Consider the following 27,712-nt stretch of genomic DNA (forward strand, 5'->3'; position numbering starts at 1 on the left):
AACACTGGGAGCCGCAGTTAACTTTTTGACGTCTAAAATAAGGGTACCGCTGTATATATTGCATTTTCATATTTTGCCTACTTGTGGTTGAAACTCTCGACAAATTGATGGTGTCTTGGCGGGTATACCGGCTTCCGCAAGTGGGACGTATATTTTGAGCGTCGAAAAATGATAAATATAATTTTATTTTAATATTTCAACATCACAACAATCTTCCAATTTAAAATTAAAAAAAGGAACAAACACAAATAAGATACACTTCAATTAAATACTTAAAATTTATTTTCGAAAGCCACTCAGAGCCGCAGTATAAGGACGTATGAGCCACATACGGCTCCGGAGCCGCGGGCTGTCGACCCCTGGTATAACAAGATGCAAAATAGAGAAGTAAGCTAAGCTAAAGAGGCTCTGAATATTTAAATGAATTTGAAAACTGCAGTGTGCAAAATACGTGAGGACACCATGCACACAGGTTACTAATTCCTGGGCTGACTGGAATTATTATCATTTTTTTAAACATGAAATATGACAAACACTTGATGTTGACTATTTTAAAGCAATATCAGGGATGACTTTTGCTAATCCAATGAATGAGCCAATTAAATGCCTGCACCATCTGCCTAAGCGTGTTTCCACTTACCGGTCCAACCAGGCCAGCAGACTCTTGGCAGCTCCAATGAGCTCCACAACGGCAGTGAGGAATTCATTGGTGGGCTGATGGGAACCTTTACTTTGGTAGGAGGGGTTCTTCCTGCGCTGTGACACAGCACTATTTAGGTTGTGGTGCGCCACTCTCATCTTCCCAACCAGGGTCTTCAGATTGTCTGACTCCACACCGTAGTTCTGTCACACCAAAAAACAGATGTCACTCTTTTTTGCCCATAGAGCTCAAAGGTTGGTCATTACTTTTATTGGAAATTCCATTTAAAGACATTTCATCTCTAATCCAAGATGCCTTATCTGTTATAACAGACTGTGGGGGGTGCTAGTCTACACTGAATAAGATCCATTATGTTCATGAGTGTCAATTCAAAATTATTTTTCCCATAAAGAAAGATACAGCTCTAACACCTCTCTCCCCATTCAGGATTCCACCTTGTTATATAATATTTATGAATACATTAAATTAACACTGTAATTTAAAGAGGTCCCTAGCTTCAAATAATTTAATGTCTATACACTGGATCCCACCATCTTTCTTCAGTCTCTGCTGATTTTGTCTCCCAAAAAACATTTTTTTTTTCACTTCACTTTCATTTGCTATGAATTTACGGATAGGTTGGCCTTTAACCTTTACAACCATTCACGGAGTTTCATTCTAGGAGGGAAGTAGCTGGGCTCCATTTTGTTGTAGGAGCCTATTACTAAGAAAATATTAGCAATTGCCCCCTCCCCCCCTATTTTAACTACAATTTATACCAAACCTCCCACAAAAAAAAAAAATGTTGTTGCGAGGTTGCTCTTTTGCTCTTTGAGCTCAACGACAAGCTTTAGCAGACCAAAAGTAGAGCATCATGCTGAGCTAGTAAACAAGTGGCTCCCTTGCCAGAATGGATATATTGTAAACACTGAGACAGAGACCAGCTGAACGCACTGACTTATCACGTGTTGAAAATAAAGCAAGACAGCTGGACTAAAACCCATTTTTTTCTATAACTGAAGGGTTCTGTTTTCAGAATTATTATTTTATTCTAAAGAGATGTTGTAAAACCTCATGATCCATATTCATCCACTGTCGCAAATTTTAATCCGTGCCATTCTCCCTATATACACAAGCACTGAAAACACACTAAGGAAAGGAATAATTCCACTAGCGAAAACTATTCTTTAACTTTACTGAAAAATAAACAAGACCATATGTTTACAGTTTACTAGATCAATGAACCACTCATGAATATTTCTGCCTGCTGTGGTGACAATTTATCTAGATATTTGAACATGCTTGATAAAGCCCAGCGACACACGCACACACACACGCACGCACGCACGCACGCACGCACGCACGCACGCACGCACGCACGCACGCACGCACGCACGCACGCACGCACGCACACACACACACACACACACACACACACACACACACACACACACACACACACACACACACGGGTCTAATGGTAGGAGGTATTTTTCTATATTTTTGGACATGTCTAGACTTATAACTTGAGATGATCATATTATTTTCCAGTCATCTAAATCGAGAGCAGATCTATAAGGGACTGTCAGCTGACTGTCGGACACGATCACTCAGCTGAGTTAAATGCTTTATCATCAAATTAAGTTTAGCCAAGGCAATTAAAGCTTGTAAGAATCACTTTCCAGTCTGCATTCTTTGCTCAGGAGGTTCTGCTATCCTGTGACATTCGCTCAAGGTCTGACCAGGAAGCCAGGGCTTTTTTTGAAAAGTGCCAAAGTGCTCTGACCAAGAGTGTGCGCAGAGGCTCTCATCACAAATCTGAAGTATTTGGGGGTTAAAGGTCGGCAAACAGAGACAGTGTCTCTTGTTCTGCTGAATGAGCCTCAGATGGAAAACTGATCATCTCACAGCCAAAGGGAAACTGCTGGAATAAAGCTGCAGCAGCTTTTCCGCTAAATTCTCTGCATTGCTTGACTGAGTGAGTATGTGTGTGTGTGTGTGTGTGTGTGTGTGTGTGTGTGTGTGTGTGTGTGTGTGTGTCATGGGAAGGGTGGGGGGGTCTTTCTAACAGGTGGGAGGGGCCACATCTGCTTCCTGCCTCACACCAGAGGGCTATAATCTCAACTGAGTGCTGTGAAAAATATCTACCTAACATTGCTTGACCTTAAGTTCAGTCACACAGGAACCCCCTGAAAGTGTTCACAAGTGTCTTTCTTCACAATGACATCGCCAAAGTGACCGGTGTTCTACTCTCACTGTATAAAAAGCAACAACCATTGGGGAGTTCAATGACTGATTATTAGTATTTAAAGTAATATGTTAAGTCTTTATTGAGGGATGTCTTACAATAATATTCAGTAGTATAAAACAATAGTATTGTTGAACGTGGACTCACAGAGAGTAATTTACAAAATGTATCACTCTTCAAACTCGGACGACTTCATTTTTTTTTAACACCTCTTCAGTGATCCTAAAAGCAGTATTTAGGTGTCACCATGGCACAAGTCCTTGTTGAACACAGTATTTCCCAGTGAACAAAGACCTCAGTCAGTTGTTTATCAGCGCTGACTGTCTTTGACTGTAATTCGCCCTTTTCACCGAGACAGTGCTGCAGTTTAATGGTGTCAGTGCTCTAAATGGGATCAGCAGCCTTTTAAATAGAGCCTGATACCCCACAGTCACCGCAGACAAACAATAAAAATGATGCCTGACTTCAGCAGTACAACAATCAGCCATTATCACATATACTGATGTTCTACTGAAGCTCAGTTCTTCCTCTTTCTCTTCCACCAACTTTGAACTGACACAGAAAATATTGTAGCGCACTGAGCAGTCAATTTTACACCAATCAAAACCTTGTGAGAAACTGAGAGCAACACAGCCCAGAGGGGAATAAAGTCCTGTCTGTGGAGTGAGGACTTAGTGTGTCTAGAGTTCGAGGAGGTTTTGGTTCAGTTAGGAAAAGATATCTTTACTGATTATGGCTGGAAAAGCACATCCAGCCAAAAATGCCAGGATTTGTGCCAAGAAGTTACTTTCAGTGAAGTATTCCTTAAAAAGTAAGCATGATTATAACCCATGTAATTCAAAAAAATGCAAAATGGATGTAAAATCACATGAAAAAGACATAAAAAAATTCTAAAATTGCACAAACCAACTTAGAAATCGCTAAGAAATGATCAGTCATCTTATTAAACATCATAATAACCATCAATTAAAAAATGTCTTTTTTAAAAAATGGATATAGACACTCTTTTCCAGGGTTATTTCGTAGCAATATTCAAACTTTTTTTTATTTCAAATTGGTCTAAGTGCCAATTTAATAATGGAATTTGGCCATGATATTTACTAAACAGTCTGGCAAAGAAACTTCCTGCTTTGTTTGGAAATTGCAAAATGGAAATATGTTACTTGAAGGTATGTGAGTCAAAAGGATTAACATATCTAATGTCACATTGAGTACCATGTCAAATAACATGGGTTCCAACATTTGTTCTACATTTTGATTTGACAGTGTAAATGAAGTGAATCCAGCACAAGCGGCCGCCAGCCAGATCTGAGTCTATTTACATCAGCACATTCTCTGTCAAGAGGACCGGGCCCAATATGAGCCGCTACATGACCCACGTGTTCAGAGGGGATGCAGTTCAAACACACATGAATAGAGTTTGAAAATCTTCTTTGACCGTGTTTTATCCTTTTTACCAACACCTTCCAGTGAAGTAGCTGAAAAATGTTGGGAGCCCAAAAATCAAAATACTTTAATGAAGGGCGGGGTTCAAACCGTTATTTCTGTATTAATGATAATGGAAATAGTCGGCTCCTAAACTTCTGATAGGATTATGGTCATTTTCCCAACCCCCCCCCCCCCCCCCCCCCCCCCCCCCAGCCCCCTCACAAGTCATTTAAAGTCATTTCTTGATAGTTACAAGCTAACGTGTTGTTAATTTTAGGCAATCTTTTTTGTGACTCTTAGTCAGTTTCCTGTATTATTTTAAGATGAATTGATTGCCAGATGGGAAGTCTTATTAGCCACAATTAAAAAAACAACTTAGTGAATTTGTGTGATTAGCAAAGAAAGCCGCAATTGTGAATGACTGTCAAAAAGAAGATTTTTACACAATCACAGTTTGTTCTGTTAGCATGTGTAAGACAATGTCAGATTTATTTGTCGCTCTATAGAGGAGGTCATGTGCCAGCTACCTGATAGCGTCAGTATCTAGTTAAGAATTACTGACCAGTGCGCAGAGGAGATCCACGGCCTCCAGCATCAGCTCCTGGTGTCCGACCTTGGACACCCCGAGAGACAGCAGCTCCTGGTGGGACATCCGAAGCAACTTCTCCCCATCCACCTGTTGCCACTGGAAGGATGGGATGTACTGCTGCAGACTGTCATCCAGACCTGAGCCACAGAAGAAAAGAAGCCACACTGAGATACAGAGAATCACCAGGGCATTAATGGATGAATAACACAGTTAATCCACACAGTGCTTGAGAAAACTGAACCAACATTGGGGATTCCACCATAAAATATACACTGAATACCATCCTGTGCTGATGTGTCCCATTTTTTTACATCAAAAATTAGGAAAATGCTGTCAGTAAATATGGGAGTTAATCACTCTCCAGAAACATCAATATATCATCTAAATTCAAACTTATCTTAAAAAAAAAATTAGAAATTGAGAAAAAATTACCTAAAATTTCCCGAAAGGCAAAGCAAATCTGTGAATAGAAATATTTTGAGCTACCAAAAGCATTATGAAATAAAATGGAAAATCAGCATAAATTGTATATAGATCAGAAAGTAGAGACAGGAAAAAAATTACCAGTGAATTTATCATAATTTCAATTGTGTATGTAGTAGATCAGATCAAATCCGTATGTTTGTGTGAATAGCCTCTGAATCTTGTTGCATCCCAAGGCCCTTGTTAAGCACTTAAAAGTGAAATTAACTATTTTAACTATCTGACAAGGGATTTTCCACACCTGAGCGGATACAATGGTATACTGTACATCCCTCTCAAAATGGTTCCGGCAAATCGTGGTTTGACCTTTTCCCATTACATCCAACTTATGCAACCACTGCGCATCAGAGAGCATGCAGATGGGACAAAACAAACTATACTGAGAGTTTGTTTCATTGAAGGTTGCTGTTATGATCCAGTCCAGTTAGACGGCAAACAGAGCTGCTGAGTCAACACAGACGTATTGACTCTGCTGATCCATCAATATGACAGCAAGCAGCCGCACCAGCCTATCACCTCGCAGGGGGAATTGGGCTGGGGGGGTCACTTTGGGTTCACACCCACTGGCTGTCCTGATGCACAGAGGGTCCCAATTTTTTTGTAATGTGACTGTTTTGTCTTATTGTAAGAATAATCACATCTGGCTGTTGACTAAGTAGTCAAGGAAATGTCTGCTGAACAATCAATAACAATTTATTTCAACCACACGATAAATTAAACTGGTTAAGATGAAAATCTGAAATTCATTGATACCAAAATTGGCAAAGTGTTCATAAATACTCTGCAATCGGACGGTGAACACAAGGATATATCGTGAAACAGCTCGCAAGACAAACAATTAATCCTCAGCCAACTGATTCTGAGGTCATGTGGATGACATGAACAAACTGTGCTGGATGTTAAGACAAGGGCAGAGTAAACTGTGTGGATTATTTCTTACTGGGAACGTTATCAGAAACTGGTTTCATCAATGAGAAAGTTTGCAGACGCGGTGCCATCTTGGTTGTAATTTGAAATTCAAGAGCAAAGTGTTTGTCCAATCAGGTGTAGCCAGTAAGCAACACACCTGGAGTAGCTACATTTCTTTTATATAACAAGAAGTGTAAGATTTGTTCATTTATCATCTATTTACTTTCAATTAAATAACATTAATCAAGTGAGGGAGGAACTCCCTATTTTCTGCTACAATTGTCCAATTGAGAATGTCAAGATGACTCTTTCCAATCCAAATTTCATAAACACCAGCTGTTGTGGGAAAAAAATCCCATTCATCTCCGGACGTGCATGATGCTGCTTTTAATCCCCGAGACCCCATGTGACCTTGAGCGAGAAAACACAGAATCCAGCGGCGCCAGTCTGTACCCAACCCTGAACTTTGACCTCTGACCTCAGCGCTAGGCATCAGCAGGGGTTGGATGAGATGAAAGAATCCCCACCGCCGGATCGATCAAAGAAATCCACAGAATAAATCTCCGCCCACATGAAGCAGCACCAGTGTGCACCGCAGGCAGTTAGTGGCCCGTTTGATTTATAAACGACTCAGACACTTTCAGTCAAAAACACGGGAGGGAATGTGTTTGCAGCTAAAATTGTCAGTCAATCCATCAGAGGTTCCCAAACCTTTCAGTGGGGGAGCCCAAAGTAAAGGAACGGGAAAGTCTAAAAATTACATCAAAAAGCTTCCAAAGAAGATTTAAACCTTGAAATTGTTTTGATGAAGTATACTTTTGTTCTTCTGTATTTACCAACTACTTTGGTTCAAAAAAAAAACACCTGAAATAATAGCTGCGTTTATGTGGGTGTGTGACAGTGAAAGGTTGCTGACATTCTGGGGAACAAAAATGCTTACCATCACATTTAAATCCAATACATTTTTTTCAATTTATCAGTTAATTTTTCACCTTTTTAATTTGTATTTTTCTTCTTTTATCCGAATACAACCATCAGGTTAATGAACAGTGAGAGTCAAACGTGACCGCAGGAGCAGCTAGTGGACAAAGTGAGCTGCTGTAGAAAGTGACAAAGTCAACAAGCGTCCTGCATCAGGCAATGAGGGGTGAGGAGAGGGGGCAACAGATGGCCCACAAGAGACATTCCTCTAGAATTGCTGAGTCAACGCCTCTGTGTTTTCAGTCAGTCACATCTCTGGCGCTGCAACACACCAGGAACGACAATCACATGCCTTCACACATTTATTTACTCTTAAAGGCCAAAATAACTAAGCCTTTTAGATCATTTCTGACTTTCCTTCTTACTAACGGAATTGTGATCACTAAACAGCAACAGATGCCTTACCCCCTCCTCCCTAATTACATGCCTCTTTTTTCCTTCTTTATAAATAACATTATAAACAGAAGCTCCAAATGCCTGTTCATGGTAGTGCACAATATGGCTGAAACTTTTAATATCATTGGATTTCTTCGACCTTGTCACTCATGTTTATCATACATGTGACCAGGTGTGTTGCGGGTTAGTGCAAAAGGCAGGACCTCGAACTGCAGTTATAAGAGGAAAAGTGGCAGAATTAAGCTCTGCTTCAGGAAACAACCTATTTCCTGCCTTTGACACGTTTGACCAATAAACTGAGAGAATCTTCTCGCCCGCCAGGATATTTCCTCTCTCCATGGAAACACTTACAAACATTTCAGCAACACCAAATCCATCCGGGTCTCGGACTTTGTTCAAAAAAAAAAAACTTGAAAACCTCCTTTCTTGTTTCTAGTTGAGCGGCAGTAAAAGACAAAGTATGAAAACAGATTGTGCTGCAGCAGGACCCTGGAGATACCCTGCAGTTTCAAAGATTTGCTCCAATATCCCAAAAGACAAATGCAAACTTTTCACTTCTCCCTACCTGTAGTGGACACCTGAGACCCCTGCGATGAAAGGTTTGGAGGTAAAACCAATGTCTGCTAATTAAAAATTTGTATAAAATTTTGACATACTCTCAGATACTTCAGGCTAGTTTACCACTAGCTGACTTGTAGGCTATATCTTGATGGGGGGCATTTGATTAATTTTCAGTGAATATCTCGATTTTTAAGGTATTTCTCGATGAACTGATATGATTTCTCCACAAATCCCATGCACTTAATAAAAAAAAAGTAAATACATAAAAACAAAGTCACAGACTTTTTGGAGGAGATGATCTACATCTGGATGATGTAAAATCACATTTCAGCTCTTTTACAGGCTGCGGATCCAAGAAAGCTTCCTGTCTCAAGTAACGGTCCACAACTTCCACAGCAGCCTATTCAAACTTCTCTCCTCTCTCTCGTGGACTGGACCAGCCGGGGGCAGTGAGATTATGAAGTTATTCTGGACATAACTTTTGTTAGCGTTGCAATGGGGTCGAAGACGTTTGTGGAAGAGGAATGTGAAAGTGAAAAATCTGGATCACTTTACTGACACCCGAAGAGGTCAGTCATCTCAAGGCTACTGAAGACGGGAACTGTAACGTAACATGTCGCCTGGATCAAAAGCTAATGAGTGAGTCAAAGACCTGCTGTCCAGCAGCAGGGACACAGGAATTCATATCCTTCTTCTCCTCGGGTGTATTTCAGATCAATTTACACCACACTTCTCACACTAAAAGAGGGCATAAAGAAACTGGATTTTATTACGTTCAGGAGCCAATTTCTTAAGAAGCAACATAAATCACAATACAAATCATACAAAAACTTAACATCTTGAATTTAAGTATTACGGTAGGTCAAACTTATGAGGATCAAACTTATTTTAGAGTCTTTGTTCCAAATATTTTGGCAGTATCTTGCTAAATCTTCTGGTAATTCCTGGCAGAATATTTTGGGCACTTTCTTGCACAATCAATTTTTCAAGTATCATTGGTTGAAGTTCAATCGTGTCAGACAGACATTTTTCAGAATCTTTATATACACTCTATATAAAAATCTCTCTCACACACACACAACTTTCTCATGAGAAATAAAAAGTCATAATATAATCTGCAGCTGAGACATTTTTCTCATTCTTCTCTGAACAGCGGATAGTGCAACACACACACACACACACACACACACACACACACACACACACACACACACACACACACACACACACACACACACACACACACACACACACACACACACACACACACACACACACACACACCTGACAGGGTTGTGCCAAGCATGAAGCATGTTCAAAGGTATATCACCCAGATGAAATATGGAGCGGTTTTGTCCTGGACAGAATTTCCCAGGCAGTGATGTAAATGGATTTCACAAACTGTGTGAAATACCAACATCTATTCTAAAGGCCTTGAGAGTGTCTGGAGGTGCTAACTGTCGAGGAAATTCTTCTGTAATGGAATTCCAGTCTGTCATATTGACATGACCAGTACACAGATACACAGGTAACTATGATTTTTTTTTTTTTTAATTATACATATTTTAGATCATTTTGATTGAATATCTAGATCATTTTAGCTGATAATCTCCTGTGTTTTTTAAGGTGACTGTCCATCTCTGACTTTTATGACGAAAACATTGTAATTTAGAAACCAAAACAACAATTTGTTTGTTTTTGCCTGGTCTTTTCCCAAGATTCCTTAGCCAACTAAAGACCAACCCGTTTGCTGACTCAGTGTATTTGAAAAACAATAAAGTATGTAGGAGGACACACTTGACCTGAGTGCCCTCCTCACCCAATGACAGGTCATAAAATACACTTATAACCAGGTGTGTTTGTGAAAAATCAATTCAGTTTTCCAATCTTGTCTTTTTAATTTGTCTTGATAATATGGATGCCAAATTGCTCAGAAAACAATACTGACAGCAAATAAGAGAAAACATATCAGTAAAAAAGACAATGAAGATTTAGTTATGAACTCCAGAATCACATTTGCCAGTTGCCTTTAGACGAAGATGAGTAAGAGCTAGTTTCTCGTCTCCCGTCTCCTTCCAGCCTTCTGTTTGTCCTCCTGTCCATCAACCGCTGATGAGAAACTCACTGTGTACAAAGACCAAGCAGCAGAAACTCTAGATGGGAAAAGTTTTCCCTGTCACTGCCAACCCTCTAGGCCATCAGACCTTGCAGCTCTTTCTGAATCCACCAACCTTCAACCACCATACTGGGTCTGTTCTTCGGACACAAACTAAGCAGGAAGACAATCTCTGGGGCACTTAAACTTTGAACTAGGTGTTGAAACATTTTAACAGGCAACTGGAATAACCCTGAACTCATAGGGGTTTTATTTCAGGGAACGTAATATTAAAATGATGAACAGAATTTACCTCATCCATCATCAGGATGAATCTTCAATGGAGTCCACACAACACAAATGCTTTATTTCAGCTGCTGCTGAGGGAAGAGACATTATTTTTATTGTTTTATACATTTTTTTTTACATGGATCTGTATATATAGAAAATAGCACAATAACCAGCCTGAACTGTGATCTTGTTGCAGTAGACAATCAAATCTTCATATTGGTTCCATATTCAATTGTTTTCTACATGGTGACGAGCCCAGTACCCAACATGAAACTAGACTGATACTGATGCTAGAGCCTTCCTGATTCTTGTGAAGGCCCAGTGGGAACTGCAGAACCAGCAGACCATGTTTGGACCTCAGTAAATATTTCAAGGCTCAACAGAATCAAATCTCTGCACCAAAATTCTTAAGCTTTGAAAGGACACCCGAAAGCAATAGAAGCATCTGTGTGAGTAGACACTACTCTGTTATTGTATATAAATGTTGAGAAGCAGTAAGAGGTTGCTCAGTTTGGACTTCCTGTTCGTAAACCCTGACTACATTAATTAACATTCTACAATAAGGACAATCTCTTCACAGCCAATGTGTATTTCATGAGTTGTTATGGTGATAAGGTGGATTTGTCCCGGTCTGACTTTCGACAAACACATACGGGAGTTGGACACAATGTCTACTGGTGAAACACCAGCTGCTCACAAACCATCCGGTTAATCATTTGACAGAAAGTTCAAAAGAAACTCAAAGGGAGTTCTGGGAGGAAAAAAAAGTTGATCCATGATTTTTCTCATATTTGAAACAATCGGGTTATTCAGAAAAAATAATATTGGGAATGGGAAATCCCATGTAGTAATAAATTATCCATGTGTTTCCCCAGGTTTTCCCCCGACTAAGGGTCACGAGGGATTCTGGGTGATAGGCGGGGTACCACCCTGGACTGGTCACCTGTCATTGCAGGACCACAAAGACAACCATTCTCTCTCATTCAGAGCAATTTTCCCATTACATCTTCTTCCATTTATCCTACACTCAGGGTTGCGGGGGATGCAGGCGCCTATCCCAGCTGTCATGGGGCAAGAGGCAGCGTATACCCTAGACTGGTCGCCCATCAATCACAGGGCCACATGTATAGACAACCAACCATTCACTCCCTCAATCATTAGGGGCAATTTTCTCAAATTTTTTCAATTAACCAGCATGTTTTTGGACTGTGGGAGGAAACCGGAGAAACGGACATGCAGACATGGGGAGAACATATAAACTCCACAACAGAAAGGTTCACGTTTCAGAATTGAACCAGGGTCCTTCGTGTTGTGAGGCCGAAGCACTAACCACTGAATTTTTTTGTTAATTAAAGGCTTACATTTACCAATATTTTCAATATTTCTTTTATATCGGTGAAAATTACTTATTGGGATCTTTCAGACAAACTTTATTTATAGGCCTCCTGCCTAGTACTTCCAACCTGAGCATCCTCTCATCTAGCATTACATGCGTCAAACACTGCCGGGGCTAATTTATGGATTTTTATGGGCTAACAAGCTTCCCGGTGCAAAAATATTTTGCCTCGTCATATCTAACCAATGAGATTACACAGACACCACAGAACACATGCGTGTGGTTTACACAAATGACATTGAGAGCGACAACAAAAGAGAAATTAAGAAAGTGAGTGACGGAGGAATTCTGAGGCTTTTATTTCTGACACTGAAGAAGACGACTTTAGTGGTTTCAGTACGCAAGGTAAAGATGGAAGATGGCGATCAATGACTTTTCCTGGTAGCCAACTGCAGTTTTTTGTTTTTTTTTTTTTTTTTTAAACTAGACGCGTTACAGACGCTGTTAAGAAAAAGCAATCATGGGACTTGTTTAATTAAAAGTGGAAAAAACTCTTTCTGTGTAAATATCTCATGTTACAAATGGACACTTCAGTGTTCAGTGGAAGCGGCTTATATTCAGGTGCACTCAATAGTCCAAAAATTATGGTACATATTCACCACCCCTTCGCTGTACATGTTTATACCATCTCTGTTTGGCCTATCTAACTTAATGCCTTCATGATAGATTTTACAAAAATCTTTTTTTAAATCCATAAGTCAAGGTTTAGCCATGTCCAGATGTTAGTGACAAAACAATGTACCACATTTTATGGCAAGAATTTGCTATTTTCTGGAAAGCCCCCAATCATTTATCACCACATTTGGCTCAGTGATGAGCATTGAAAGTATAATTCCCTAAGCACCAAGAAGTTCATTCATAAAGAACTTAACTCAATTTAAGGACGCAGTCTAACTTGTCAAAATTATTTAACGCCTTAATTGGATTTGATTATTTCAACAAAAAGCCTCCAATGGAGGTGAAGCATCTGAAAACATTGTGTACATTGTGCTATCCTCTGCAGCCTCACTCAGCATTGTGTCTTCATTAAAACAAATCACACGTCTCGTCTTGTTGCTGCACAAAAGACCCTGTCCAAACTGACGCCCCCCAGTTAGGGAGCGACAAAAGGAATACTCACGCCCTCCCCTCCTTTCCCCACCCCCACCCATCACAACAGGACAAGGGTGGAGGGCAGAGAGGAAAAGTGCTAAAAGACCATTAAAGCTATTCATAGCTTTATAAACACTGAGACACTCACACGCACAGATCTGAACACTGTCCAGAGGAAGAAGGATTTCCTTGAGCCCATTACAGGATTGTGTTTGGTGTCTAGTTTGCTAAAGTCACACAAACACAATGTGTGAGAGTCCAGCTGTTCGGCGACCAGAGTGACACCACGGTCGTCCAAATAGTGTTGTTCAATTGGAAGAGATTGTACTACAGAACTGGGCTGGAATATACTGAAGAGTAACTAGTTATGATATAGACGCCAAAGGCTTTAGGGTACTGAAATACATATTTCATTCTGTACAATCCGGGTACAAACTGTGCTTGACTGAGTGACCATCTTCACAACTCTGAAATCCATTTTGATTTTTCTGGGTCTGACCATTTTCTTCTTTTTCTAGTCACTGTTTGACTATATTTCTGTAATTTTGTTTTAAACCACTGACGGTTGATTGGTTGCTTTTACGTCTCAGTAAGAGGATTTACTGATCCAGATCTATCAATAAGGTGCATTGATTCCTGACCATTTAAGCTCAGCATGTATGACTCACATCAGGATCATCATAACAACAACTGCTTTATTTTCCATTTCAAATCACTTTGTTAGTTGAATATGAAGCATCTTAAGTGTTGCTCAGGAGTCAAGAATGGCAAAATTATAATTCTTCTAATAAATTATGATTATTCTAATATAATTCTTCTAATAAATATCTTCTAATTACAAAGTACTTAACTTTGTAATTAGGAGGTATTTTGGAAGATTTTTTTCTTGAATATTGTTTTCTGAACTTTAGCTCATACTGTTTTTTTTATTTCTGAATCAGTTGTGCTATTTTAACAATTATCGGGTTCATTAAATGGGTACTTAAAAAAGTCAGTAATGGGATAGAAGACACTGAACCCTGAAACTTAGAGTTTAAAGGACATTTCAACAAACATATGAGAGGTATAAAAAAATGATATTTGAATAAATTAATGATTTTCAGGTAAATGAGCAAAGATGTCATCTAGACATTATGAAGCAGATGTTTATGGACAACATGAGGTGGTTTATTAGAAGTCGACCAGCAGGATGAGACTTTCACGTGTGAATGCGCCTCTAAACCCCTTTGCTCATACAGAGAAAGAGAAAAATATGCAGGAAGTAACTGTGTCTACTTCCTGACATTCACAGCTCTCGATCAGTTTCACTGATAGCAACAACAACAACAGTGTGTCCTCAAGTGCTGGACACTCCGATCAGAATCACTTTTCAGACTGTGCCTGTTCAAATTAAAATTTTACAGAAGACCCTGGGAGCCTGATAGGAGTTGTTTATGAGTCACTAAATCAACATAGATTTCAAATGGAAGCTCGTTACAAATACTCAGCATTTGTTATGGACTACAGATCATTTTACGGGGGATCCTATTTTTAAATCATGATATAATATTGAATTGTCTGTATCCTGACACAGAACACCATCTTGCCAAACTAACTTTGATTATTTAAGTCAGAAATTGGCTAAGTTGCTGTTAGATTTCATTTGAATGTTGTCTAAAATCTTGATGAAATGCCATGACTAAATTGGCAATAAGTTACGGAGTGAAACTGAATGCAGTGGCGCCAATAAAACCATCAAGTTTTTTCTGGTCCATGATTTTTCAAAACCAAAGCGAGTACTGTGTTACAGATATATATTGGGATAAAGTATTTTATTTCTATTTAAATAAAACTTTTCAAATCAAGCTTCCAAAACTTCAAGCGTTTCCATCCCGGAATCTCTTGATGTCATTTGGGCAGTTTCAGGGAAAATTACTACGGTATAATGGTTCAGACATAGGAGTGAATGAAAGTGAATGAAAAGACGAATTAGCCCTCTGCTCTGAAAAGGATAAACAACCACACCAGCTTGTTCATTAAAGGGGCGAGTGACAGCAACGTGTCCAGGGAGTTCCAACTCCAGCCCTGCCTGATTATTTGCCATCTCTTCACAGGTGAAAAAACAACAGGCTCTGATGGGAATGTCATCACTCCATGGAGATCCTCCATGGAGTGTGTGATATCTCCTCTCGCAGGACAATGCAAAAGGTTTGGATTGGTTCTACACAACATGTTAAGAGTGAAACAGGCGGAGCAGCAACGGAAGCACAGTATACTTTGCGTTTGTAAGACTGAAAGTCAACATTACTGCAGGTAGAGCAATGGACAGAGCTCCAGAGCAATGCCCTGAGACATGGACAATGCTGGCTTTATCTCTTCTTGTTATTTAGATGAAATCTTCATAACGTTCCTTTTTGATGACCGTAGAACGAATACAAATGAAATTTTGCAGTTTATTTAATCGCCTTTGAACTCCAAGAGATGGAGATGGACCATCAATTCATCATCTACCGCTTATCCTGCACTCAAGGTCTCAGGGATACTGGAGCCTATCCCAGCTGTCGTTGGGTGAGAGGGGGAGTTCACCCTGGACCAAACATCAGTCGATAGCACGATTGAGACAAACCACCATTCACCCTTCACACACATTTGGGCCATTTTTCAAATTTTTTTCAATAAAATTTCTGCATTTTTTGGACTGTGAGAGGAAACTGGACAACACAGGAGAAACCCATGCAGACTTGGGAGACCGTGCAAACACCACACAGAAAGGCCCCCTGTGGGAATCAAATCAAGGAGTGAATTTTTGCAAGTTTGTGCCCTTTCAGCAACAACAAAAAAACATTTTAAATAAAAGACTCAGCAAAAAAAAAAAAAACAATAAGATGGTCCCTAAATTGAGATTTTGGCATGTTAATGAGGAAATACAAAGTAATGACATGTCTGCTTAGAAAACAACATTAGGTGTGTTAATGCCTTTGCTTCCTTGATCTGAAGAGAAGTTCTCCAGGAATACAGACAATTCTCCGGCAGAGGAAGCACCTGCTAAACTTTGGCATAAATATCACGCTTTTGTTCTTTCTGACCTTTTGAACCAAAGCATTGTTAGATGGAAAATCACTTTATTATTAATAATCATTCCAGCTCTGCTGCCTCACAAAAACCTCAAACTAACCTTGAATTACAGCAATGTGAGCACTTATAGATACAATTTGTCTGTGTTTCATAGATTGGCCGTGACACCTTTGGTCGTCCATGTAAACAAGTGGATGTCACCATGTTTCCAACCCTCGATCACTGTCTTGTGAAGAGTGAAAGCACCTGTTCCATGATGAGAAGAATGTCGATAAGTCTGAACACGCTAAGCTCCAGCCTGGCACGTTTCTGGAGCACAACAGAGAAATAACAACCACCTCTGGCTGACAGCGGTACAAGAGCGTGTGTCCAAAACAGCAGACAGTTCAAAGACAGCAACCAAGCAAAAATCAACACAATAACTTGAGGAGTTCCTCGGGTCCTTTCATTCAGCGTTCAAGTATCATCTCACTGACTTCAGATCAACTGTTGGATCAACTGTTTTGCTACTTTTATACACAGTTTGTCATGTTGATCTTCAGGTAAATTGATTTTTTTTGGTAATATCCTCATAGCATTTGGTGATTTCTGGATGATATGCAGATTCCTTTTTGTTAAAGGTCCCGAGTTAACAATTTACTCCTGGCATCTTTAAAAGTTTATAAAATCAATTAAGTGAATTTTCTGAGGAAATTAACAGTAATAGAATAATTAAAAAGCTCAAGTCATGAGCTGTGATGTGGAGAGCAATATGCAACCACATTCTCAGAAAATGTGCTCGTACTTGCACACATGATCTGGCACACACACACACACACACACACACACACACACACACACACTCAGGTCATACACCCTACACTGTCTATAAATACTGTAGTGGGATATGGGTCAATGGCACATGAAGTCAATGATAAAGTATCTGAGCAAATATTTTAGATTGTTCGACTTGAAGCCTGGAACTGTATTTTGTCCTTTAGCACTTCATGCTTCAACATGAAAAAGTAAAAATTTCACCCTAAAGATGATTATTGTATCATTCATAACCACCACTTCTCAAACGTTTCAGAATAAATGAACTTCACCAGTTATATGTGTTGAATCATTGAGCTCAAAGAATAAACTGGTGATTTCATAAATATATACCTGCAATATATAAAAATGAGCAAAACATATGCAATACATTGAAATATGAAAATGGGGCCTGGCAACATGTGTATTTATATCCAGTATCAGCTGTGAGAGCGTCGTAGATCTTTTACAGCTTCAGAATGGAAATAGACTTTTGAAAATAAATTTTGACATGGAAATATTCAAACAATGAAGAATTCTTTTGTAATTTTCAATCTTGTTTCACCTAATTTTGAACATTTGCCAATCATTCTCTCGACTGACCTAATGTCACATTGTGACATTATCATTATCATCATCTTACGGTATCTCTGATTTTCACATCCTTTCTTGCAATAGATTCTCAATATCGAATACTTGATTATACAGATTATCTAACAATTGCGAAGGAGTTCCTCCTTACCAAATCCATTAATCCCCTGAACATCTGCGACTTAATGGAGCTACAACAAATGTCTCAACTCATGTGACTGACCTCTGCATGTTTAGGCACTATCATGTGTTTTAGAGGCGCTGCTGTCGCCACGGTGACCCTATGACCCTCCACACAGTAGGGGGCAGACTCATGAGCGACATTTATATCCTGGCCCTTTATTTACCATGTATTGTCTGTTTGTTTGGCAAAATACAGACACAGTCAGGTTGCAAACCCCATTGACTCCCAGGAGTTACATACATTTTCTTTCTATTCATGTCGTGTCTAAATTATTTTTGGGGTCTTCCACTGGTTATCTAAGTCTTCCACTGGTTATCTTTGATGCATTTAAAACATGACTAAATGCCATTTGGAAGGGTTCTGGCATTTTCCCATGACTTTTAAAACAGTCAAGAGAGTTTACTAAACAAAAATGTGATTAATGAATTAGCAGATAAATCGAATTAGCAGGGAGCGGATGATAATCTGTCTGAGGTGTTAACAGGCCTGTTTGCTGGCTAATGAGAGCAGCAACAATGAACATTTGCCTCACTGCTAAATGTACAAATCTCACCTGAATGTTCCAAAAAAAAAAAAAAAAAAGCAAATATCTCATTGCATTTTGCATTTTAGTTAAACTCAAACTTCAAAATACTATTTAAAAAAAAAAACGGATAAAAATATTCTCAACAATTTGTTTACGTGTAAACTTATGCTCATTGAGGTGGTTCTGTAAGGACACAAATGATGTTCTAACCTTTAGGAAACATCTTTGATGGCAATCGTTTGCAAATACATCGAAAGGAAAATTACCTCCACAATGAAAACTGTCACTTCATTTAAGCACATGCAAGGAGCATGTCATTCAAAAGGTTTTTCTCAAAATTGTTCAGCCTGATTTTGAACTTCCACTTCACATAAATACAGTTGGTCCCAGAGATGAATGTCAGTATCAGCATCGGCGCGACATAAACAAACACTCTGTATCGGTCGTGTTACAATAACGTTAGTAATAATAATCAGCTTGAGTTTTCATTCAAATAATATAAGGACAACTTTAACTTGCTCTGAGACAGTTTGGCTTAAAACTTTTAAGATTTTTAACAGAAATTATGGAAATTCCACTGAGCTAGTGCACGGCTGCGGTCCCACGGTTAGCTTAACCGTATGTTCCTTATCTTCCACGACACGCTCACTTTCACCGCATTACTCGCTTAAAAAAACGGTGACCTCTCCGCGACTCACAGTAAACAAAACAAACGTGTAGACTTCCCGCAGCTGTCCCGGGACTGCCTGACACTTCCAGGGGCACAAAACAAAAACACTTCAACGGAGGAGGAAAAAACAGGCAATTCACGGGCGGATATAATCATGCGGCGTTCTTACCCTTCATCCAGTCCACTACTTGCTGCGGGTTCCACTTGCTCACAGCCTCCATTTCCACAAAGTCTTTCAAAAAAAAATAAGCAATGCCTTTCCGGTTTCTGATTAATTCTCCCAGTCAGGCAGACATTACGAGATCTTGCGGATCGCTACCCGGTGGAGCGGTCTGCCGCCGTGCTCGGTCGAAGTTTCGAACACCGGAGACAAAGTTTACACTCTTGGGGTGGACGCACGAGACCCGATGCAGCGCGTGGGGCCAGTGTTCCATTACAGCGCCCCGCCCCCATGCTTGGCCACGCCCCCGCGGCTCTCGTCCAATCCCGAGGAAGGAGCAGGCTACGTTCTGGACTTATGTTGATTGACTTTTCCTACTTTTTACTTCGGTTTACTTCAGATTGGGTATTTGTTTCATATTTTCTTTACACCAGCTTTTACCTTTGATAATGTAACATATCTTTCTTTTCTTGTTCCGATTGTAAGCAGTAACCACAATAGATGCTTAGGGCTCTTATTGTGAAACCCTAAGAGAGGGCGGAAGTGTGGCATGCTGTGGGTTTGGAAAATTGACGGTGCGACGGACTTGGACAAGAATAAAAAGACGGGATCGTTACCCCAGAGAGCTCTGGAGTCTTCGCTTTAATTGTTTTGTGGATTCATTGAATCAGGCCACTTCCCCCAATAACTCGGCTACATTGGTGGCAGCGGTGGGATTCTTACCGCAGTCAGAGAGACAGAGAGACGGTTATTGACCGCAAAGAAAAGTTCAGCGAGGCAGCTAGCGTACTCGTTAACACCAGCTAGCCCTCGCACCGGCTAGCGGGGTTAGTGTTGGAAACCAGCGCGGATGTGTTGTTGTTGGATTAAAAGATGACCTACTACTGTCCAACGGGGACCAACATGTACCGATTCGACGAGGACCCACTGGATTATAACTATAAGGAGCGACGAGGAGGACCGCCGGTCTACAGCGGCGTGAGAATTGAACTCCCGCCGCCATTCTCCGGAGGGGGGAAACAAAGTTTCCCCTGCTGGGCCCGGCAGTATGAGGTAGCGGTGAAGGCATTGAACGGAGGCACTGGTGATAACCTTGATCGTTAGTTATCGAGGATTTTGCCAACACGCCTGACAGAAGCAGCTTTTCTTTTTTGGGACAGATTACCAGCATTTGTCCAGGCAGATTACGCACAAGTGAAGGAGAAATTGGCAGAGGCCTTTGGACAGAAGCGGTTCCTTGATAGGTTCAAAACAAACCTCCCCACCCGTACCCGTGCTCCAGGGGAGAGCCTCGAGGTCAATGCAGCAGACATAAGCCGGCTAGTTGATGAGGCATTCCCAAATTATGGCGATTTAGCACAGAGTGAGGAGAAATTTCGTAGGTTTCTGGCTGGACTAGATCCTGCTCTGAAAGTCAAACGCCAAGAACAGGGAGCTACGGATTTGGAGGAGGCTCTGACCATTGCCGGACGGTGTGAGATGGCCCGAGAGGCCTTGAGAACAGACTACGTCGGGGCCCAGGGCTGCCAGCCTCCCATGGCAAGTGGTACGGCGGCAATGGTGTACTCCATATCCGATGGAAGCAGGTTGTACAGAGCTATGGACCAGCTGGCGGCGGATATGCAGGTAATGAAAATGGACCTTAGACAATTAGCCGAGGAAAACCACCGACTGAGAGCCAACCACTGGAAAGAGGAACGGAAACCCTCTCACCTGGTACGAGGGGGTCAGTGCCAGTGTAATTGTGGGGAGCAGGGCTGTCCGTCTCGGCCGTGGAGTGAGCAGAGAGGACGTTCACCTGATCGTGGCTGGCGTGAGCGGAGAGCAGAAGGAGGGGCCAGGGAGAAACAGGACTGCGGTCCCCCTTGCAATCACCGAGCCCACTCCCCAAAGTGGCGAAGTCCCAGACCTTCCAATGATGAGCCACAGAGACGGTGAGGGGTGCGTTTCCTTTCCCCCACGAGGGAAGACTCAGCGTACCAGTCGGGAAAAGATTTATAGCTGATGTTACGGCCCAAACACCAGCTGGAGAGCCTATGGGCCCCCTGGAGAGAACGATACTCGGATCTAAGACATTGACACTGGACCTGACAGAACAGCCAACCTCGTATGTGAGGGGATGCATCGAAGGGACGGAAGTGAACATATTGGTCGACTCTGGAGCAACGGAGTCATTCATTAGTGATCATCTTCGCATGTCTGTTCCAGCACTACACAAGCGACCCCTTAGTACTGACTTTATTGCTGCGCGAGCGGTAAATGGACAGATGCTTGACACCCTGGGCGCCATAAGAGCTACACTGCATCTAGGGGATACTTCCCAACAGCAGGTCTTCCACGTCATTAGGGGATCCACACAAACAGTCTTGCTGGGTCTGGATTTCCTTGTTGCCAACCGTGCCCTACTAGATTACGCTCGTGGAAAGCTGCACCTATGGGACACTGTACTCCCTCTGTTGAGTGGCAAGGACCTAATACCGGACTGTTGGAATGCTTCTGTCGCTACAGACACCAAGCTGGGTCCACTCTGTGAGGCGCTGGTGCCTGTGAGGGTGTCCCCACCTGGACTTGTCGATCAGCTCCCTAACTTTGTGGGCTACTTATCACCGAAACCGAAAAGCCAAAGTGATTGTGTCATAGCCCACACTGTGACGTCGGTGGAAGATGGGGTTTCCATAGCCCGGGTGTTGAACCCCACCAACCAAGACCTCATAATAAGAGAAGGCGTGCGCCTGAGAGAGGTGTTTGCGGGGGGTGAATCTGACATTGTGTTGCTCCCGCAAGACACTGCTGTTACGGCCTCTGCTTCTGCCTCCCCATCCAGTCCTGTGCCTGTCGTGTCCCTGAGAATCCCCAGCTAGTCAGCGGCAGAAAGCGCAACTGACTGTGCTGAATATCTCTTGGTGCTCCACCAGCAGTGCAGAGGGAGGAAGACCAGGCAAGTGCAACCTTATCCAGCACCATATCAACACTGGGAAACATCCTCCCCTCCGGCAACGTGCCGACGCGCTGTTTCTCGTGCTGGAAGGACTGTGCGACCCCCAAGTCATTGGAAGGACTTTGTCATGTTTAGTTTGGGGGAAAAGGGAGGCAATTGAAGGAAGATGGGAGTGGTGTGCTCTTGATGTGTTGGGAACCATGCAGCGGGATTGTTGGTGTTGGTTTTATTGTGGTATCATTGTTATAAGTATCGTTATATGTATGTATATATGTATGTGTGTGTGTGTGTATATATATATATATGTATGTATATTTGTATGTGTGTGTATATGTATATATATATAGCGTTTTGGTTTTTTTGGGGGGGGTATTGCTTGTTGTTGTTCACACTCGGTTTTGTTGGCATTTTGAAACGGGGACGTTTCTCTTTATGGGGGGGAGAAATGTAACATATCTTTCTTTTCTTGTTCCGATTGTAAGCAGTAACCACAATAGATGCTTAGGGCTCTTGTTGTGAAACCCTAAGAGAGGGCGGAAGTGTGGCATGCTGTGGGTTTGGAAAATTGAGGGTGCGACAGACTTGGACAAGAATAAAAAGGGATCGTTACCCCAGAGAGCTCTGGAGTCTTCGCTTTAATTGTTTTGTGGATTCATTGAATCAGGCCACTTCCCCCAATAACTCGGCTACAATAAGTTGTCTTTTTTCGTTTTGCGTTATCTCTTGAAATGTCCAACAAAACGTCACTTGTCTTCACACTCACTGTTTGTATCTTTGTTTAATCGTCTCTGGATAAATAACAACATCGCTGAAAAATGTCGGTCCGAGGCTAAGAGACAGTCGAGTTTTATAAAGAGAAATAAGTTCGCTTTCACTCTGTGTATTTTTGCTCCACAGTTTATTGTAATCGGTGACTACATTGTCTGTAGGTTTGAATGGGTGAGTGACAGGTTGTCTTGATTGACAGGTAACCGGTTCAGGCTGAACCCCGCCTCCAACCGATTTACAGCTGTGATTGGCTCAGCCCTTCCTCCTGCAGCCCTTCTTCCGGCAAATCACAGGGTATAGAAAACACATACATGACAGTCAAGTTATCTTCTGACTTTAAGTATGGCGAAAAAGTTCCCTGCGTGTGGTGTGTTTTCATCTAACAAGTACGTGTTGTACCGATCAGATGACAAAAATAATTTTTCTTCATTATTAATTTTTAATGAATTTATCCTGAAACTGCAGATGACGCTTTTCACGAGAAACAGCACCCCTAGCTGACAGGAAACAGTAACTACCAGCCACATGTAAACGGATGGAACTCTAAGAATATAATATACAGGACTGTCTCAGAAAATTAGAGTATTGTGATAAAGTTCTTTATCTTCTGTAATGCAGTTACAAAAACAAAAATGTCATACATTCTGGATTCATTACAAATCAACTGAATCAACTTGCAAGCCTTTTATTATCTTAATATTGCTGATTATGGCTTACATCTTAGGATAACTCAAAAATCTTACCTGAAAATATTAGAATATCATGAAAAATCCTTTTTTGTTTTTTTTAATTGCATTACATAAGATAAAGAACTTGATCACAATATTCTAATTTTCGGAGACAGTCCTGTATACACACACAATTTGAAAATCAGCTCTGTATTTATCAGATTGGATTACATTTATTTAAATGAACTCCCAAAGGACCTATTCATTAATATTGTTGGCATTTGGATTAAACTGTATCTGACTGCAATATTAAGATTGGATGGTGTTTTACACAATTTTATTGTGCTCTAAAGACACTTTAAAATGTAATGATATTTGCCGCTGCATATTTTGGAATGTCAACAAACCTTGCCATTTCAAGAAAGATATCTATTCTTTTTCACATGTGTTTGAGACATTACAGAGTAGGGGGAGGGGCAGAGTGGTGCATTGGTCTGATTTATATTGAACTTATTACAAACATAAAACATCATGGAATGAAGGGCATTCATTTCAAAATTAACTTAAAGTTTATTTTCCCTGTGGTTTATTTGTAACGGCAGATAAACCATAGCCGACGAAATGAACCTGAGACATATATCTATATCATTAGGTCAACGATAAGACAGAAAATAGAATCACTTATATATCATTAATGGTATTTATTTTGTTTATTTTATTTATTTGTTTTGCTTTTACAGTAAAAGTGTAGAACATACTAACTACATCATCAAATTATTAAACATTTTGAATTAAGAAAAAACATGCATATTTGATTTGTTATTTTACTGTCCATTCTTATTATTATCCCCTTAGTTTTATTTATAATTCTTCATTTATCATTTGTCAATTTTAAAATAAGATTGCCTTTCTGAATTTTGCAAAACCATTCTATAAAAATATTTTGCAATAACCCCATTACTGATAAAATACTACAATAATGAAGTATTTCAACACATTTACGGCATTACATAAGATGAATATTAACAACCATGGCAGTCAGACAGTATTCATAAAATAAAGTATTTTGTAATGGACGATTTTTCTAACTGCAGGAAGGAAATTAGAGCATGTTGTGTTTTTTTTTCAACCTGACTTTTGACCTTCAGCATGCATTGTGTTCTCTCCTCATCCCTGCTCTGAAAACACTAACAGCCTCAAGATTCCTGTGTTGGTTGGTGTGCACCTTAGTAACTGGGCTTCAATATTTACCCCGAGCAGACCTGCAACAATAGATGCTGATAAAGAGGCCCAGAATGGAACAATATATATTGATATACACATGGAAAACTCCGGAAGATGTCTGGAAACAAGCCCACGGATCCTGCTACACCCCTTGAACAATAAAAGCTCACATTTGCTCCTGCAAAAGTTGGATTGATCATGTTTTGCCTAGACTTTCAACATTATTCAACTGCTTTAAAAACACCTATAAACCAACTTTGTGTCATGTTTATGCATTGCCATATCAATAAATATATATTTTGTAATCAAATGACTCTTTGCAATTCTTGAAAATGAATTGTACCTTTTCGATGAGTTCATTAAGTTTTTCAAGTCGTGGAAATATGAGGGAAGGAATTAAAATATGAAAAATACCTAAAGAAATCAGACAAAGAGGCCTTAAAAAATCTTTTAATCAGAAAATACCCCAGAAGCAAGACGTGCAAGTGGCATCAATAATATATTGTGAAATATTGGAAAAAAAAACAAAAACAAACAACAAACAGCCAATTACATAAAATGAGAAAAAAGATAGCAACTGTATCCATATGTTTTACAGTATATATATATTTTCTCTCTTACAATTTTACCAAGTTGTAAAGCCCTTGTACTCTGCTTGTACAGCTGACCAGGATGCAGAGGCTCAGTTCATTGGAACTTGCCTTGATGATGGGATGGTTCCAGGTCATGACTTGCTAAGACTTGGATTGCTAGGATGAAAGAGGCTGGAGAGGTATCCCTTCACCTTCGGACCTCTGCCAATGTACCCTTGAGCAGAGCACAGGACACTACATTGCTCCATGACATCCATAAGGGGGAGCCTTCTCACCGTGCCCCCTCTCCATTGTGATGTTAGTGCATGTGTGTGTGTGTGTGTGTGTTTTATACTTGCATCATGACAAAGGAGTGTGGAACTATAATGTCTCTGCACCGCAATACAGTATGCAACATAATAGCCCATCTATGCAGGATACAGAAAATGCTGTATTACAGTAAACTTAATAGTATTACAACATTTGTGTGATATTAATATATGTGCACACGCATTGGACCGTACAGTCCCCTCCCGAAGGAGTTGACGTCTTTGCACAAGTTAACCACCAGATGACGCCATTCAATTATGAGATGAAAAGGAACGGAGGGAATTTAACACCGTCCAAAGATGATTTATTGTAGTGAAGATGGAGCGCTCTGTGGATAAAATATCATCCAACATATATACATATACGTAAAAAAAAATGCCTTATGTATAGGGATTTAAAGCCAAGAAGTCCCACTTTATGAACAAGTATAGCTAATGTAACGTATCTTTCTTTTCTTGTTCCGATGGTAAGCAGTAACCACAATAGATGCTTAGGGCTTTTATTGTGAAGCCCTAAGAGAGGGCGGGAGTGACGGTGCGACGGACTTCAACAAGAATAAAGAGACGGGATCGTTACCCCAGAGAGCTCGGGAGTCTTCGCTTTAATTGTTTTGTGGATTCATTGAATCAGGCCACTTCCCCCAATAACTCGACTACACTAATATCATTTCGTTGTTTACTTACTCAACTGAATGTGTAACACCCCAAAATGCAATGGAAATGGAAAAATGAGTCATATTTATTTGCAAAACAGCTGAGTGGATTTAGCTGCAAGTTGCAAAATTTCAACTTTGTGGGATGATCATATAATTTAAACCTAAAATGAGCATTTGTGAAAAAAATCGCCTTCAAAAATTGTTCACTACATTTAATTCCCAGTTCCCAGATTTGCGAATTTACGGTTCTGGAAAAATGCATCAGAGTAAGTGCTCTTCCCGCCGCCGCTCTTCGGTCCGAGTGCAGTTTGAGTGTTTGTTGCTGCGATAATCAGATCCGCATGAAGCACAAAGATATCCGGACCGCCGCTCATCTGAGGCTCGGAAAGAAAACTGGTGGAGAGGAGGGGGTTGAAAAAGTGCAACGGTCGTCTCGAAAGGGTGGTGGAATCAGCTGTCTTGCAGTTTCGGGCTGGATGGAAGTTTAACCGTTGTTTTTTTTCCCACTTTCTCCCCAGCCGATGGAAGCAGAAAAACCGCCCAGCTGAGGAGGTAAGTTACCGGGGCTGAGCCTCACTCCAGAGGGTCGACCTGCCCGCATATATTCGGGTTTAATCATTGAGAAATATAGTTATTAAAACTAAATCACACAGACGCCAAGACAACACTTTTATTTACTGTTACATATTGAGTTTTTTCCCTACATTTGGCCCACAAATGTCTTTAACATGGCGGTCAATCAGTCAGTTCTCCCAGGTGTGGGAAATTAAGATGCTGATTAGTGGACCGTGTGTGTGTGTGTGTGTGTGTGTGTGTGTGTGTGTGTGTGTGTGTGTGTGTGTGTGTGTGTCTGTCTGTCTGTCTGTCTGTCTGTCTGTCTGTCTGTCTGTCTGTCTGTCTGTCTGTCTGTCTGTCTGTCTGTCTGTCTGTCTGTCTGTCTGTGACGGTGGGGTCAAAGGTCACTGCACTGTGACCCACATGGTCACAAGTCAACAAGCAGGTATTTTTGTTCCCACCTAAAAAAAAATTCAACAAACTGCTGCGATCCAGATGATGCTGTAATTCAGTAGTCAAGTGACGTCAGGTAAAATCACCCCTGAAACCGGAAGAAGTAATGCCCACCTGCGATCTGTTCATATTTCTGTCTTTATTTAGGCCGGAGCGGGATTTAAATGTTCTCTCTCTGAGTTGTTTTCTAAAACGACAACCAGCCGCCAAGAGGGACACTTTAACGTCAAAAGAACTTTAGCCTCTATCTTAATTTTTCTTAATTCAAGTGGAGATAGTGACATCCTTTTAAAATCTCAGTTTAGACCTAAAATCATCAATATGTGAGATGTCACATTTTGTGTGTGTGTGTGTGTGTGTGTGTGTGTGAGCGCATGTGTGCTGTATTTAACATCAAGATGTTGAGAAGGCGCTATGATTTGGTTAGTTTTCAACTCAATTTAAAAGCAGCTTTTGCCTCTGC

At 40.7% G+C, this 27,712-nt stretch overlaps 2 protein-coding genes and 1 long non-coding RNA gene across 10 annotated transcripts in view; 2 read left to right on the top strand and 1 right to left on the bottom strand.

The window, feature by feature from the left end:
- LOC147213238 (connector enhancer of kinase suppressor of ras 3-like) overlaps positions 1–19,332 on the bottom strand; it is a 40,236-nt gene extending 20,904 nt beyond the window's left edge. For all 4 annotated transcript variants that reach the window (XR_015104533.1, XM_086143411.1, XM_086143410.1 and 1 more), the window contains exons 1-3: positions 19,096–19,332; positions 4,879–5,042; positions 641–843 (exon numbers count right to left, since the gene is read on the bottom strand). Coding sequence is in view for 3 of the 4 variants with exons in the window: in XM_086143411.1 (XP_085999537.1) it covers positions 641–843; positions 4,879–5,042; positions 19,096–19,147 (419 nt within the window). In the remaining variant the exon portion in view is untranslated. The remainder of the gene's footprint in view (positions 1–640; positions 844–4,878; positions 5,043–19,095) is intronic.
- Positions 19,333–19,670: 338 nt separating this feature from the next.
- LOC147213239 (uncharacterized) lies at positions 19,671–24,994 on the top strand. The gene is made up of 2 exons (XR_015104528.1): positions 19,671–23,086; positions 24,655–24,994. It is a non-coding gene; the product is annotated as an uncharacterized LOC147213239 (long non-coding RNA).
- Positions 24,995–26,396: 1,402 nt separating this feature from the next.
- Positions 26,397–27,712, top strand: part of LOC147213240 (serine/threonine-protein kinase D3-like) — a 34,211-nt gene continuing 32,895 nt past the window's right edge. For 2 of the 5 annotated variants that reach the window (XM_086143089.1, XM_086143093.1), the window contains exon 1: positions 26,550–26,793. The gene's annotated coding sequence lies outside the window, so the exon portion shown is untranslated. Of the gene's footprint in view, positions 26,508–26,549; positions 26,794–27,712 lie in introns of those variants that run through there. The other 3 variants (XM_086143092.1, XM_086143091.1, XM_086143090.1) reach the window with 3 other exon arrangements.

This window comes from Fistularia commersonii, chromosome 36 (assembly GCF_037954325.1).
Source record: "Fistularia commersonii isolate RoL2024-O1a breed Wild chromosome 36, RoL_Fcom_v1.0, whole genome shotgun sequence".
NCBI lineage: Eukaryota > Metazoa > Chordata > Actinopteri > Syngnathiformes > Fistulariidae > Fistularia > Fistularia commersonii.